Below are 15,964 nucleotides of genomic sequence, written 5' to 3'. Positions count from 1 at the left end.
ACAAGTTGGATTTAGTGTGTACTAACTGATCCCAATGCTTCATCACAGGAAGCTGTGGTAGGAGCCGTAAGCAGTTTGACATACGGGGACACCCACACACAGGAAGACTTCAATACCAAGGCCTGGACCAGCAGTGATTCAATGGATAAGGGCTCTATGAAGATGTCCTCAGTCCCCTTGACAGATACCACACTTCCACCAGACTTTTTTTTCAGCATAGTCTTATGAGGTATCTGAAGGAGTAGGAAAGTTCACTCTAAGCCCAAGAACAGCGAGCTAGGGTCAGATTGGAGGCAACAGGCTCTCTGGAGGATGCTGTTACTGGGCAAGCATCACATAGGGAAACCAATGCAACTTTAGCAACCACAAAAACACCATTCCACTAGCTTGAACATTTGTAAATATTATTGTGATGGTTAGACACATGAGAATATGGATACTGCAAGTCAAAATAACAAACAATTATGGTTCTAAATTGCTGCTAGCACTTTGGCCATAGTCAGCATTTGGAAGTTCTGAAAGGGTCACAGGTGGCAGGGAGAAGAACTGTCTTTTTTTCTTAAAAGTCAATTATAGGGTGGCGTACATATGATTTTTCTTTTTTTTCACAAGGAAGAAAAGGGAGTGTATGTCTTTTAATGCAGTTTGGCAGGTTCAACGGTCCCCAGGAGGAGAGACTCAAGTGTCTCCACGTGTTTCTGGGGCAGCAAATGAGGTAGGAGGGCCCTAAAAGGTGGGGATTGCAGAAAGAGGAATCATCTTTCATCTAAGTCACATTGTGGAAAAGTTCTCTTCTGGGTTGTGTGGGTTTTGCCCATAGTTGGGGAATTGGGAACCTTCTGGAAACAGTGAGATCATTGGGGCATCTATGCTCGGTTTGCACCTGTGAGGTGGTTTTGGTTTTCACTCTCAAACATCTCATCTTTGACCATGAGGCCAAGGATGATGATGTGCAGAGCGAAGGTTAGGAAGAGGACTACTGCCTTAAAAAAATATAGGCCTTGGTTGACCGAAAGAGAATCAACTGGACAGAGGTCAGTGTTTTGTCCATGACCTTGTCTTACACATTTAGTGCTAATGTAGCACCTCATACAGCGGGTATTGCAGTAACATAGAAATTGTTTGTTTGAAATTCAATACTTCGAAAGACAGTTTCTCCCTAAAAAATGTAACAATACAAAACGAGGTATTTTAAAAAAGAATGTAGAGGGATGGCAACAGGAAAACAAGAAAAAAAGGAGGAGAGGAAAAGGGTTTCATCTAGATCACATGACCATCTAAATTAAAGCTACAGTGAATTTTAATAACTTTCCAATTAACAGGGCTAATGATATTTCGAAATATTTCAGAAGAAACAACCATTTTCCTCTTTTCAAAAGAATCTGACCTTGGAAGGGGTATCTCCAAGGGCACTTTCACTTTGTTTGTGGCACATAGTGCTGTAGTTCCAAATGCTCTGCATACTCCTGCCATCTAGTGTTGGGTCCAGAAGTGTGCAAGTTGTTTTCTTCAAAAAGTCTTTCGAGTTACAAGGTATAGTGACTCCTCCTCTCGCTGGTAATGCGTATGGGCATCAACTCCATTGTTAGATTGTTTTTCCCGCAGACGGGTGTGAATGGAGTGTAGAGTAGGAGTAAATAAAGAGACGTCCATGCAAATGAGAATGTAAATGAAAAGCAAATGAACTGCAACGGCCACAGATGTAAGGGGAGGATGGCGGGCGCATGTGAATCTACAGCACTACATGCCACAGATGCTAATTGGGTAAAAATTTCCATTTGATAGCATGTGTGGCTGTAGATACAAATGCTCTGCATAGGCTTCAAAGCAGTGCCCTCTAAAAGTGGTGGCTAATCCATGTGAGTTGCAGCTGTTTGGAAAAGTGTACATAGCACTGCTGTCCTACATTGGCTTGGAGGCGTGCTAAAACATCCACACAATAATGTTTGGTGAAGATGTGGGGTGTGAACCATGTAGCTGCCATACATTTGTCAGGTATGGGATACAGTTTCTAAAAAGCCAATGCTTGTTCCCTTTTTGCGAGTGGAGTGTGCTCTAGGGGGAATAGGTAAAGGTCTTTTGGTATTAGCATAACAAGTTTGGATACACTTTACCATCATTCTGGCTATGCCTGATTTGGATGTAGGGTTGCCTTTGTGGGGGGGTGAAAAGGAGACAAAAAGCTGTTCATTCTATTCAAAAGTATTAGTTCTATCAATGTAGAGCATAAGCGCGCTATTAACATCTAGTGTATAAAGATCTCTCTCCGCAACAGAGTCTGGTTGAGGGAAAAAGAAAATGACAATTCAATGGATTGGTTGAGATGGAATTGAGATACAACCTTAGGTAGGAATTTAGGACTGGTACGAATAACCACGTTATCTCTGCGTACTTGAAAGAAAGGTTCTTCTAAGATTAAAGCCTAGAGCTCACTAACATGCCTAAGTGAGGTGATGGCGACTAAGAATGGCACTTTCCAAGTAAAAAATTGAAGAGGGCATGAGTTTTGGGGTTCAAATGGTGGACCCATGAGTCTTGTAAGTACACATTAAGATTGCAAGAAGGCGCAAGAGGAGTCCTTGGTGGAACCACCCGTTTAAGCCCTTCCATGAAGGCTATGATAACTGGAATTTTGAAGAGAGAAAGGTGCTGCCTATTTTGTAGGTAAGCAGCTATTGCAGCAGGATGCAAGCTCATAGAAGTGCATGCTACGTTTCAGAGAAGTAGGAGACAATGGGCCTGATTATGGCCTTGGCAGATGAGATACTCCGTTGCAAACGTGACGAATATCCTGTCCGCCATATTACAAGTTCCATTATGTCCTATGTAACTATGTCTTGCACTGTGGCTTTAAAAAGGGTCATTTTGTTTTGAATAGCAACAGAAACCAAATGTTTTCATTCTTCTGCATAACATGCTCTAGTGGTGGGTTTGCATGCTTCTTTAAGAATGTTCTTTAAGATTTAAGAATCTTCTGGCAAGTTAAGATAGCCAAACTTTATGACCTCAGAAGCCAAATTGCTAGATTTAGTTCCTTCGGATGTGAGTACCTGATTTCTCCATAGTTCTGTGTGAGGAGGTTCAGATTGAGGGGAAGTTTCTTGTGAGGAACTACTGATAATTCAAGGAGGGTGGTGAACCAGGGGTGTCGGACCCATGTGGGAGCCACTAGTATTAGTGTGAGGGATGTTTGCCTGAGCTTCAGAACCAAAAACGGAAGAAGAGGGACAGGCGGAAAAGTGTAGGCAAATAATCATAACTAGTTCACCCATACAGCACTGCCTTCGGATTGGGGGTGTGGAAACCTGGAGGCAAAGTTTGGGCATTTTGTGTTTTTCACTGTTGCAAACAGATCTATGTTTGATTCTCCCCCCCCCCCCACTTTTGGAAGTAGGGGAGTAGGATTTGTGGGTGAAGTTCCCCATTCGTGGATGTGTTGCCGCATCCTGCTGAGAAGGTCAGCAAAATTGTTGTGTGTTGCTAGAAGATGTTCCCCTAACAGGTGGATGTTGGGACATAGAGCCCAGTGCCAGATTGTCTGCCATAGGCAAGATAACTGCAGAGAATGTGTCCCTCCGTTTTTGTAAATAGTACATTGTTACTATGTACATGTTATTTGTCCGGATCCAGATAACTTCGCACATCAACTACCTAGAGCTTCTAGTTGTTCACCTAGTGTTGAAAACACTCACTCTTCACCTGATCAGCAGACTGTGGTGTGTAGTATCCCAGAGACCCTAGACTGAGATCGTGAAGGTGAGCACCCAACCCAGTCTGTGATGCATCTGTTGTCAGTATGGCTTGAGGGACAGTGTTGAGGAAAGGCTGCCCCTTTAACAAGTTGTTTTTGTTCCACCACTGCAGTGCACGTTGAGTGCAGCTGTCTACCAACACTAGATCCTCCAACTGACCCAGTGACTGAGACTATTGTTGTGCCAGACATTCCTGCTGTGGACGCATGTGTGGTCATGCATTTGGCACTATGGTGATGAACAAAGCCATCAAACGCAGACATCTCATGACCATTCTGACTGTGACTAATTGTTTGGCTTGGGAACAGGATATTTGCCTTTGAAAATTCTTTATTCGTGCTGCATTGGTATAGGCTTATCCCAGCCGTGTGTTCAGAATAGCCCCAGATAGGGTTGAATCTGCATAGTAAAAGGCGAGATGTTTGGAAATTGATGGTGAAACCTTGGTGATGTATAAAGTCTGTGGTAGTTTGGATGTGATGGAGACATATTGGGTGAGTGCTGGCTTTAAACAGCCAGTCATCTAAATATGTAAAGATGTCAATGTTTTGTCTGTGCAAATGTGCTGCTACCACCGCTAGACACTTTGTGAATACGCGAGGTGCAGTAGTGACCCCAATAAAAAGACTTTAAACCGGTTCATTCTTTAAGTCTAGTACTAAGAATAAATTGGCATGTTGAAGAAGTGGGATCACAAGGGTGACTGTATGGAAATACTCCGAGAATGTAGTGGCTTAATGACCGTAGACCTAAGATTGGCCCAAGGACCCATCCTTCTTGCGGATTAGGCAGTATGAGGAGTATACTCCTGACTCAATGTTGTGTAGAGATGGGTTCTATAGCTCCTTTGAGTAAGAGATCCTGAACTTCTTGTTTTAGAGTGTTAGATATTCCGGCGAAAGTCTGTGAGTGCGAGGTGTTTGGAGGGGTGGAAATGAGCTCCAGACAGTAACTATGTTGGATAATCAGGCCTCGAAAAATCATAAAAATTTTACTAGACCTGCAGCCCAAGTAACCTGCATAAACTACTCGACCTAACTGTAATGTACTTGACCCATAAACGGGTCTCAAATTGTGTGATACTAGGCAAATATTTTAGTTTACAGAGTCGCCTTTTTCTTCATTCTCACATATGAGTGCACCTTCAAAATGTGAGCTCAGGATTTCTGCTGTACAAAAAAAGCTCGTTTCATTAAATAAATGTTTGCTCCATGTATAATAAGAATCTAGCCTACATAAAGGGGACACACGATCCATGACTTGCCTCTTAGTTTACTAATGGAATTGCCATCAGGGCAGGACTGTTTCTCTGTTTATGTTTAAATACTCACTTTTAAAAATTATGTTACTAAAGAATGATGTGGCAGCACACTGTCATTTACAGACAGTGCATTTCCAAGAAATGCCCAAAACCTTCCCACTATCTTGCAGCTTTACAGATAAAAACGATATAGTGTATTAACAATAATCTGTGAAAATTGGGCTTACGAAAACATATTTATCCTTTGCACATCACAAATCTAATGGTTTTATTGTTTAAAATATTTTTTCATCACACAGAAGTACATAAAATGGGCTTTCACAACGACTGAAATATATTTTGAAATGTTTGCACAGTTGACTTAGTTATTTAAATGTTGTGTGTTAAAAAAAAAACTGACACTCTACAGCAGTGGTTCCCAACCTTTTGACTTCTGTGGGCCACCACTTTATCATTACTAGAACCAAGGGACCCCCAGTGAATCATTATTGCAATCCGGGGACCCCCACTGAGTCTTTACTGAAAGCTGGGGATTCAGCGTAAACATTGTTGATGATTTGAAATGCAAAACAATGCAAAAAAAATACAGAAATAAGAAATCAAACACATACACAAATGATAACACATTTTAATTTAATTTGCAACCAAATATAAATAAAGAAAATAAAACATTTAATTTTCATAGGAAGGTTGGAGCTTTTCTAAATTCAACTGGAACCACACATGGTCCATGCTATATTCTGTTTGATGCACCTGCTCTGCTCCCACGAATCTGAAGATACTAATTTAATATTTACCCTCCAATTTCAAATTCCTTGACATTTACAGTACGTTTTTGGATTGTTCAATTCTACTCTTAGCCACTTTTATTTATATACACAATATTAATCTGTTATTTAATTTTCCGAGCAGTCGAGACCCCCCCCAAAGAAGGCTTTGCGGACCCCCAGGTGTCCCCAGACCACAGGTTGGGAACCACTGCTCTACAGCCTTTCATTTCACCCTCTCTGTAAAGCAGATCAGACAGATCACCTTACAAAATCCTGGAACTCTGCAGTCAGAAGGAAAATTAATTGTAAGAAGACAAACTGACTTTAAACCTCTTTCTCTGAACACAGAGCAAATCTGACAAGAACAAGACTTAAAGATGTCTTTATTGCTCCTTCACTTTCTGACTGAACAGAATACCTGTTCTTTGTCAATTGGCCAGAAGGGGCGAGTAGGTCCTAAAAAAAACATCGACCTTTTAAAATATGACTTGCCGTAGCGAGTGGGCGAGTAAATTTTTCGAGGTCTGACAATGTCCAACACCCACTAGTCTGATTATGGACTGTCAAGTAGAAAGGAACTGTTACAATCATCTGCCAACTGGTGTGGAATAATCGAGGGAGAAGGGAGTCATTGCTTTGTGGCAGGTGTTGCACCACGTGGGGAAGCACCTTTGCCTCTTCCCTTTGTGTTATTGCCTCTGCAGGTGCCCCTGTAGTTGCCCGGGAAGAGGATTGATGATGATATCCTCGGTGGTATGAGTACGAGGTATCTGAAGAGGTTGTCTTGGAGTCTGGTTTGTAGGATGGGAGGCAAAATGAGCCACGGAGACTTGATGTTTGAAGTGCACTCATGGACTTCGCAACGTCTGTGTGTTTTTTTTCCCCATTTTTCCAGGTCTTGGTCAACCTGAGGGCCAAAAAAGTATTCCCTATAAAAAAAGGGACAATCAAGAGGCTCTGTTGCACTTAAAGCCAGATATGCGCAGCCAGGCATAACGGTGCAGCAGAGCACTTGTATTTATTACCCTGGCAGCTGTGTCTGCTGAGTCTAGGGTGCATCTTATTTAATTTTTGGAGATGAGTTGTCCCTCAGTTACAATCTCCTGCCCTCTCTTCCTATGTTCTTCTGGGAGGTATTGGGGGGAGTTTCTTCATTTCAACCCAATGGGCACAATCATATCTGGCTAATAACCCCATAGTATTGGCTATACACCAGTGATTGGTGGACTGCGCTGCGACTCATTTGCCAGAAGCATCAACAAGCTTGCTTTCCTTGTCAGACAATGGAGCGTCACTGACAGCTTGGGAACCAGCCCTCTTGGAGGCATTGGAGACAACCAAGGAATCAGGTGGAATTTGTCATCTAATAAAAAGAGGATCAGAGGGTGAGGCCTTATATTTTTTATCCACTCTTGATGTGATAATACGGGCATTTTCAGGATCATTCAAGATGTCATCTGCAGGTCTTAACATACCCTTAAGCATAGGGAGGTGTTGCCCTATTGGTCTCTTAAAAGTAATCTTCAATGGGTTCTTCATGTAAAAGAACCTGGTGGAGTGTTGCTGCCTTGCCAATAAGATCCTGAAAGGAAGTAGGGTCATCTGGAGGAAACGGCATAGCAGGGTAAAGGTCTGGATCAATATCAGGTTGTAAGCTGACCAAGGATCAGAGGATTGTGGTGCAAAAGTATCATCCTGGTCCCATGTCCACCAGTGTAAGAGTGTAGGGACCCTTGAGAGGTGATATCTAATGGACCACCCTGAGAATAAGGGGGGGAAGAGGGTAAAGGTGGTGTAGGTGGTTCTGGGAGTGGACGAAAAGACGGTGTAGGAGGAAGTCAAGGGCAGGTGGCTTTATCAGTTCTCTTCTTCTTAATTGTAGGTACTGACAAATCAATGGCCACTTCAAAAGAAAGTTGTCGCTTCGAAAAAGGAGGCCTGGTAACGGTCTTTGCCAAAATATGGCCAGTACGAAGCTATATATGTATCTGCTTCTGAAGGGCAAGGAGCTTCTCCTGCATTTTAAGGCGAATGGGTTCAACCAAAGCACTGGAGTCAGATTTTGGTGCAACGCGGTTTTATGCTTCAACGCCAAAGTGGTCGGTGCCGAAGCTGTTGGAGCTGAAGTGGTTGGTGCCAAAAGGTGGAGTTGGTCAGCAAGGCACACAAAATCGGATTTTCGGAGCCGACCCAGGCCTGTTGGTAGTGGTGGCAGGAAGCCTTAAGTTCAGATGAATGTTTTTTAGGTGGCAGGACAGGGATATTAGTACTCACAGTACACTGACCTGGTGGAAGATCCTGCATTTTGAAGCCTATCTCTAGCTTTGAGTTGGAGCCCTTGATGACAAAGGCCTCTTCTTCGGCTGCAGAGACCTTGTGGAACTCTTCCTCCTCCTGACAGACATCCTGGTGCTCAAGGATATCGGGTGTGTCTTCCAACTCTTGTCTCTGCATTTCCCTGCGACGCGTTCTTCGGTCCTGCAAGAACGTTTTGGACCAAAACGATTGGCAGGCCTTGCAGTCATCCTCTCTGTGGTCGGGAGAAAAAAAAAATAAGATTGCAGATGTGATGTTGGTCGGTCCATGGGTACTTTGCATGGCACCTTGGGCACAATTGGAAAGAAGCCTGTTCCATGAGCAGGGCATTATATTTTTTTCAAGTAATAGAAATGGTCGACCCGAAAAGGAGAGGCCCTAAGGGCCTTTGTTCGAGTGCGTTGATCCGATGGGCGATGGTTTCTTGATCTTGAAGCGCAGAAGATGGGGAATGCATTTGAGAACAATACCGACAAAGGTGGGAGTGGATACTGAACCCTTACACAAAGTTTATACCAAGATGAAACATTTCCTTCACTTTCGTGGACTTCAGATTCAGGTTTTTTCCAAACAATGTTTTGTTCTATTTACTATGTAATAGCTGATGTGTATTGTGCATTATACGTTTTGCTATTACTTCTTTTTAAGACAGCATATATATTTTATTTTTCTGTAACCACACATTAAAACATTTTAAACATAAAAACTCTGTAAAACAAAAGCCATGTTTTTTGTATTTTTGGCATTAATAAGATAAGAGTTTAGGAATGCTAGTTAATATACAGCATCTCCCCGGGAATAAGTCACTTGAGGCAGTCATGAGAAGAAGAGGTCACATCCTCATGTGTTGCCTGTTGACCTACAGCCAGCTTGTTCCCAAACATAGCTGCACAAAACTACCAAATTGCCTTAGGACATGTGACACGATCAATTCAATGTGTCCTGGTTTATTAGTCAACAGCAAATGGGGATTTCAAAACAAATTTACAATGTTACTAGTGGATCTACAAGTCCCACAAGGAAACATGGCCGTAGCTGATCCTTTTGGATCTAAAATGGAGTTTGTTTGAAATGTTTTTTCAGAGTGAATATTGAGTGGAAAATCATGTATGCCAACCCCTAATTATCACTCCACCATCAAAACCCTACTCCTCTCAAATGTTAAAGATGCCAGGGTTATGGTAAATGGTTACCCCTAACTCCACCATGGCCCCTCCAACTGCCTTCTTCCTTGGAAATGCACATATGATCACAGTCCAAAAGGTATACAATATGAACACAGTCCTAGAAAACGTCACTGCAGTCTTGTCATCAACCGGACATACCACAACATTTTTAGAGCCAACTCCTTAAGAAGCAAAATCGTCTTGCAGAGAAGCATTCAATCTCTAAGCACCTAGCAAACAGCAGAACACATTACTTTCTCAAAGATGGAAAACCGGCGATCCCATAAAGGAAGCAAATGTCCATTACTTTTATATACATCTATGGCCAGGAAAAAGCTCCTCTTGATCTAAAAAACTTGATGATGCATGCTGTAATGTAACTTATTTATATCCTTAAACAGGTACCAAAGGAAATCAATGCCTTCTAGACTTGGTGAACTGACTGCCAAATCAAACTAATCTCCATCTACAAGGGTCTTTTGCAGGTGCCCTTTGGAGTGAGCGTACTTCTAGTTCAACACAGAATATGTGCTTGCAACCAAGGAAGTAGCCAGAAAATTAAACCCACTCCCACTTTGAGCACACACTTCCCGTCTTTCCATTTTTATTCCATTTCTTATAACTTTTGTTCCTTTCTTTGCTATTTTCCTTCTATCATTCTTTTCTTCTTTGTATTCTTCTTTCCTCCATTCTGTCCACGCTCTCCCACTGTTTGCCTCATTTACATTCTTGTTGTGCTTCTCATCATTCCTCTTTCACTCTGTAAACATGTTTGGTTCTTTTACCACCCACTGGTCCTCACCCCAACACTGTCATTCTATTATTTATTAGCTTCTGAAGCATGGCAGAGGAGTCACAGATCGTAGATGAAGAGCCATTAAAACGTAATTTATCCGTTGACACCACACGGCAGCTATTAAAGCAGGTGATTCACTATGCCATTAATTTCAACAAGAAATGCTACTTTCCTGGTTAAAGCTCCTAGAGAGCATCACTCAGTGGCTCAAACCATGGAAACCAAGAGTCTGCTTAAAATATTACAGAGATCCCCAGTAGGTACCTTCACAGTTCTAAGAGTAATTCCCTTTCTTACTCCTTCCATGAAGAATTTTCTGAAAAGAGACTGGCTGCCAGTTCTGCAAGAACTTGGCTAAAGCTGACAAATGATCGCAAATCGAGGTGTAAGCCTCTTTTAGGGAATAAACATAGTGGACTATGTAAGGTGGGTCAACATTTAGCACGGGTGCCGGCGTTTGTAGACAGTTATGTAAAAACACTTCCATTTTGCTGCATAGTATGCCTAAGCAGAAGTAAGGTGTGCCTCCTTATAGTCACGCGCCCCAAAGGTACAAAACGGTACCAAATCTCTATCACTTCACAAGCCAAATACCAAGATTGATTGGCTGAAAATTTGGAGGGTAAACTTGGCCTTGTTTTATTGTCAACACATGGACTAAGTCTGTGTTTCCTGTGTTTGTGCTGCATGCACATTGCCAACAATTGCGAGTTCCAGATCTCCTGGTCCATGTTGGTAAGGCTTCAAACAGATTGATTATTCTGGATGAGAGTAGTCTCTACTAACCAATCCATATATTTATACCAGAGTGTTATTTTAATCTATGCATAAGTAAACAAAAGAAGCATTAAAAACAGCGACACAGCGGGTGCTCAGTACAGAAACGTGCTTGGTGCTCTACACACAGGTGAATAATCTTGATCAGTATATGTATCAATAGAACAAGAATCACAAGGCCCATTAATGTAATACTGAATCCATAGTGTTAGTTTTAAAGTCAATGGTGTTGCAATCCCTGTGACAATCACAGGATCATCATCAGGTCTTAAGAGGATAGATGTGCTCCTTCATCACTTAACCCCACCATGTGAATAACCCTTTTAATTTTACTTTTCTGGTTTCCCATTTTTTTCTCTTCTAGTGTGATTTGCACATACCACCAAGGGAGTAAGCGACCTCAAACCATTATGTAAACACGCCTTGTTTTAAGCCTTTCTCCTTCTTCTCATTAAAAAGCTTTCCTTTATTTTCAGGTACGTATTATTTATTGCTTCAGTTCTTCCTCTGGTTCCTCTATACTCTCCAGTGATGATGATGATCTTGAGAATCTCACAAGGATCAAAACATTTTCGACTTTAAACACGGACTCTATGGATTCTGTATTACATAACGGGCCATGCAATTCTTGTTCTATTGAGACACATACTGATCACAATTTATCACTTGTGTGCATCAGTTATACGAGAGCACCAAGCACATTTCGGCACTAAGCACACATTGCATCTCATTAATTAATGCTTCTTTCATTTTTTGTACTTTAATTAAAATACTACTTGGATATAATTTTATTAGGGACCACTGTCCTTCAGAATACAAGGTATGGCCTAGGTTCCTAATGATTTCTGGGTTTCCCGTGTACATCTAATACTATTGTGGCTTCAACATGAGTCATGGGCTCTTTCCTCATCTTCCTGACCATTTTGGGAATAAGTGAAAATGGCAGAAAAATGTGTGCATGCAAATGTTCCAGATTGGTCTATCAACAGAGAATTGCAAAGCACTGATGATATGGAAACCTAAATGTGAGGAGTGCAGACATTTTTCACAAATCTCTGATGTGTGTGCCCATTATGACACTAGAGTCTTTTCCAACAGATGCATATGGAAAAGGGCACTGGTAATCAGCTCTATGGACAAGACTATTAATAACCATCCTCACCGTCCTAGATTCTGATGTCTGGAAGAAAGGAATCAGTCTTTAGAGTACCTGTACTCTTGCCAGTGCTGGGAAACCGTGAGCTAACTGGATGTTTAGGGTTACACTGGGATAAAAATATTTTACACAAAGCCTACAAAACACATTTGGCTTTTAGAATCTTAGAAGTTATGTGAGAAAACGTACCTTCTTCAACCTGTAAATACAGTCCCTCTTTAAAGACTCCTCAGCTTGCTGCAACTCTTGCAACTCTTGTTTTGACATAGACTCGTCTGTTATGCAACTATCCACGTCCTGATCAAGACTCCGTTCGTACTTCCTTTTTCTCTTGGATCTTCTGGACTTTTTTTTAATGGAATCTACAGAACATTTAAAAGTCACATCTGATTAATTGAATCACAATCGGTCTACAAACCTAAGCAAACAATAGCAAAATATGTAACATTCTGGAAAGCAGACTGCTAGCGACTGTTACAAGATACAGCACTCTGTTTTTTGTATATTGCATGATCCCTTTATGCAAAATGGCAAAGTACATACAGAAATTGAAATAAAGACAAGATAAAGTGATGCAGGTACTCGTGAAGGCTGGATGGAGGAGACAGAGCTACGACTATATAGTGCAGGGTACGATTTATAAAAAAAACAACGCAAGTCTGTTTTAAATGAAGAATGGGCATACTTAAGCTTTACACACACAAAAAAAAATCTGAAATTATACACCATACGTGGACCTGCTTGGTTATTCAAACAAACTGACTCCAAATCCTTGCTTTCATTTCAATAATGACTGGGCTCACTATTGAGCCCGACAATCAACGAACCCCGCTGCCAAACCCCTTCCGCTCGGCTCTAGGTGATTCAATGACATTTCACTGCTGCTGGCTAAACGTCAGATAGCTATATGTTGGGGTAAAAGCCTGTCCCCCACCCAGGGCGAACGGCTACAGGACAATATACTGTGATACCACCAGCAAAACTTATGCTGAGCTCCAGCCTCCCATATCCAGGCCCCAAGGACATTTGGAAGCCATTACATGATTATTTGTTAACTATTGCGTATAGTGATGTAGTATGTAGATGATGTATTGCAGTTGTAGAATTAGTAGAATTGTTAAGGCACGGGCTGTGTAACGGGGGCAGATTCGAAATTGGAGTGAAGGAGTTGTTAAGGTTGGATGGAGAGGATGAGAGAGCAAGACGTCTATCTCCTGCTTTCTATAATAAAGGCTGTGGATCATAAAATTTGTCTCGACTGGATAATTACTGAGGCAGACACTATAGAATTGGCGATGACTGGATACAAACTGACGTCTTATTGGACATTTCACTGAGAGCAGATGGATTACTTTTTAAATCTTCAAAGGATTGAATACTAATTTTACTTTCCAGACGATTTTGTCAAGTTAGTCTACGTCAGTTACATTTACACATTTGTGCTGATGTATAATTAACTTGCTATTTCGCTCAACGCCAGCGCATACCTTTTGGCAAAGGATTGTTTATTTTAAAATTAAAGCCTTCACCATCCAGCGCATTGTTCTTTCACGCGCAGCTGCATGTAATGCTCGAGCGCAAGATTGACAATTATCTCAGGCCAGCTTTGTGCATTGCTTAACGAAGAGCGCATTGCGTTGTTTTCAGCCTCCAGTGTATTATTTTCTTACGCGTTTTGGTTAACAACTTTCAATGTGTTTCCGACGCATTCGCTTTTAAAGGTCACGTTTCATGGCCTGTGTTTATCTCAGGAATTCACAACAGTTAACGCTTTTGTGACAGTGAATACTATAAATATGGAAGAAAGACTACAAAGCAGTATGAATGTATGAATTACTCTCCGTACTCCTAAATAATTTTTAATTAATCCTGGTGAACCAAATATTAAATGGCAAGAATGGAAAGAGTATTTTTTAAATTATATTGCAACATTAGAAGACAATGGCCATATACTGTCGGATGAGAGAAAAAAAATACTTTTACACTGTTTGGGGCCAGAAGGTCTTAGAGTTTTCAACCAAAGGCAGAAATCTGAAAGAGGAGGTGAAGTTGATACATTTACATGAGCCATTTTAGATTTAGATGAACATTATTCACCAATTGTGTGCGTTGCTGTTACTAGACGTGCTTTCTACCAACGTAAACAGGAGTGTAACAAATCTGTTGAGGACTATGTCCCTGCACTAAAAAACCTGGCTGTTAAATGTCGTTTTGGCAACTTACACAATGAGCTGATCAGATTGTAATGTGTTCTAGAAACAAAAAGATCCAAGAGAGATTATGGATTGAAGGGGAATCCAATTTGAAAAACATAATAATATGAGTGAAAAAAGCAGAGCTATCAGAAAGATGTGCTAAAGCCTTAACTCTTTCAAATGAAAACTTGATGGTGAACAAAATCTTGAATGGAAGCTGCAAAGCTAAAGCACCTTATAAAAAAACTGGGGTTAAGAAGTTGGGAGGTAAAACCTACTAAGAGAATTTGTCTGAAATTAAGTGTTTCTGGTGAGATTTGACAAGTGTCCTGCAAAAAATGTATAGTGCCTTGAATGTGGAAAAAGTGTGTAAGAAGAAAGATAAAAGAAAAAGTTGTGTGGCTTGCTTCATTGAAAGTGGATCTGAATCTTCAGACAATTATTCTGATAATGGAACTGATACTAGCAATAAGATAGTTGTATTGATTGTCAAAGGTTATGGATGTAACAAACCAATATGTGTAATCAAATTTGGGGAGGTCCTGTACAAGTTGCAGCTGATTCAGGCTCTTGTTTTACAATCATATCACATTCTCTGTGGGATGAAAAATTTGTAAATGCTATTGGTTCACATTTGGAACCAACAGACGTGAACCGGAAAGTTTCACTGGTGAAAATATCAACATATTAGGATTCCGTCTATTGGTATTTTAATTTAAAAGGAAGAAGAGACACTTGTAAGATGTATGTATCAGATGATGGTCCATCAACTTTAGGATGGAGAGACCAAAAGGCATTACATATAGTTCTAGATCCTAACAGTCAAGAACATGTACTCGTAGTTTCGGACAGTGATGAAACAAGGAATTGGGTCTTGAAGCAATTTCATAATGTATTCAATGGTAAAGTGGGTAAACTGGATGGTTTTACGCACAAAATTAAGCCTAAACCATCTGCTATTCCAAAAATCCATAAAGCAAGAAATATACCCCAAATTGTTAAGGAGGAAGTTAAAATGGAACTAAAGAAATTGGGAGATGCTGGTATTATAGAGCTAATTGAATCGTCAGAATGGATTTCTCCATTGGTCACTGCTGGGTGAGCCAATGGAAAAATTAGACTCTGTGGACCTCAGATATGTTAACGACAACATTGTAGTTTCCCCTACCTAGAATAGATGGAATGCTTTCGGCAACTAGGAATGTCAAATGGTTTTCCACTATAGATATCTCCTCCGCGTATCACCAGATTTCTTTCCATCATTCTAGCAGAAGCATAACTGCATTTTGCACACCATTTGGATGTTTTCAGTTCCGCGTATTCCTTTTGGACTAGCATCCGCTGCTGCTGTGTTTCAAAGAGTGATGAATGAATTATTTGGTGATATGCCAGGGGTGGTATTTTTTCAAGGTGATATCCTAATTATGGGTAGTAGTGAAAAGAACCATAATGACAGACTTAGAAAAGTAATGGAAGTATTATCTCATAAGGGGTTAACTGCTGAAATGAAGTGCAGATTTACTGAGAGTAAGGTTACTTACCTAGGTCATAAAGTGAGTTGCAATGGCATTAGGTCCAAAGAAAAATTAGTAAGAGCTATTGTTGACGCACCTTCACCACAGTCCAAGGATGACCTCAGGTCATTTTTAGGTCTTGCAGAATTTTATTCTAAATTTGTTAACAGGTTTTCAGAAAAAACTCATGCCGTGAGAGTTTTATTGAAAAATAAGTTGCATTTTGAATGGAGCTTAGAATGTCAACAAGCTTTTGAAGAA

The 15,964-nt window shown here is 40.8% G+C and overlaps 1 protein-coding gene across 2 annotated transcripts in view; it reads right to left on the bottom strand.

Annotated features, from left to right (window-relative positions):
- TUT7 (terminal uridylyl transferase 7) overlaps positions 1-15,964 on the bottom strand; it is a 1,097,449-nt gene that overhangs the window by 1,058,860 nt on the left and 22,625 nt on the right. For both annotated transcript variants that reach the window (XM_069228237.1, XM_069228248.1), the window contains exon 2: positions 12,184-12,356. In XM_069228237.1, the coding sequence (XP_069084338.1) occupies positions 12,184-12,356 (173 nt within the window). The remainder of the gene's footprint in view (positions 1-12,183; positions 12,357-15,964) is intronic.

The sequence above is a fragment of the Pleurodeles waltl genome, chromosome 1_1 (assembly GCF_031143425.1).
Source record: "Pleurodeles waltl isolate 20211129_DDA chromosome 1_1, aPleWal1.hap1.20221129, whole genome shotgun sequence".
Lineage (NCBI taxonomy): Eukaryota > Metazoa > Chordata > Amphibia > Caudata > Salamandridae > Pleurodeles > Pleurodeles waltl.
The sequence above is the reverse complement of the archived record's forward strand: the minus strand, read 5'-3'. Positions and strand labels throughout refer to the sequence as shown.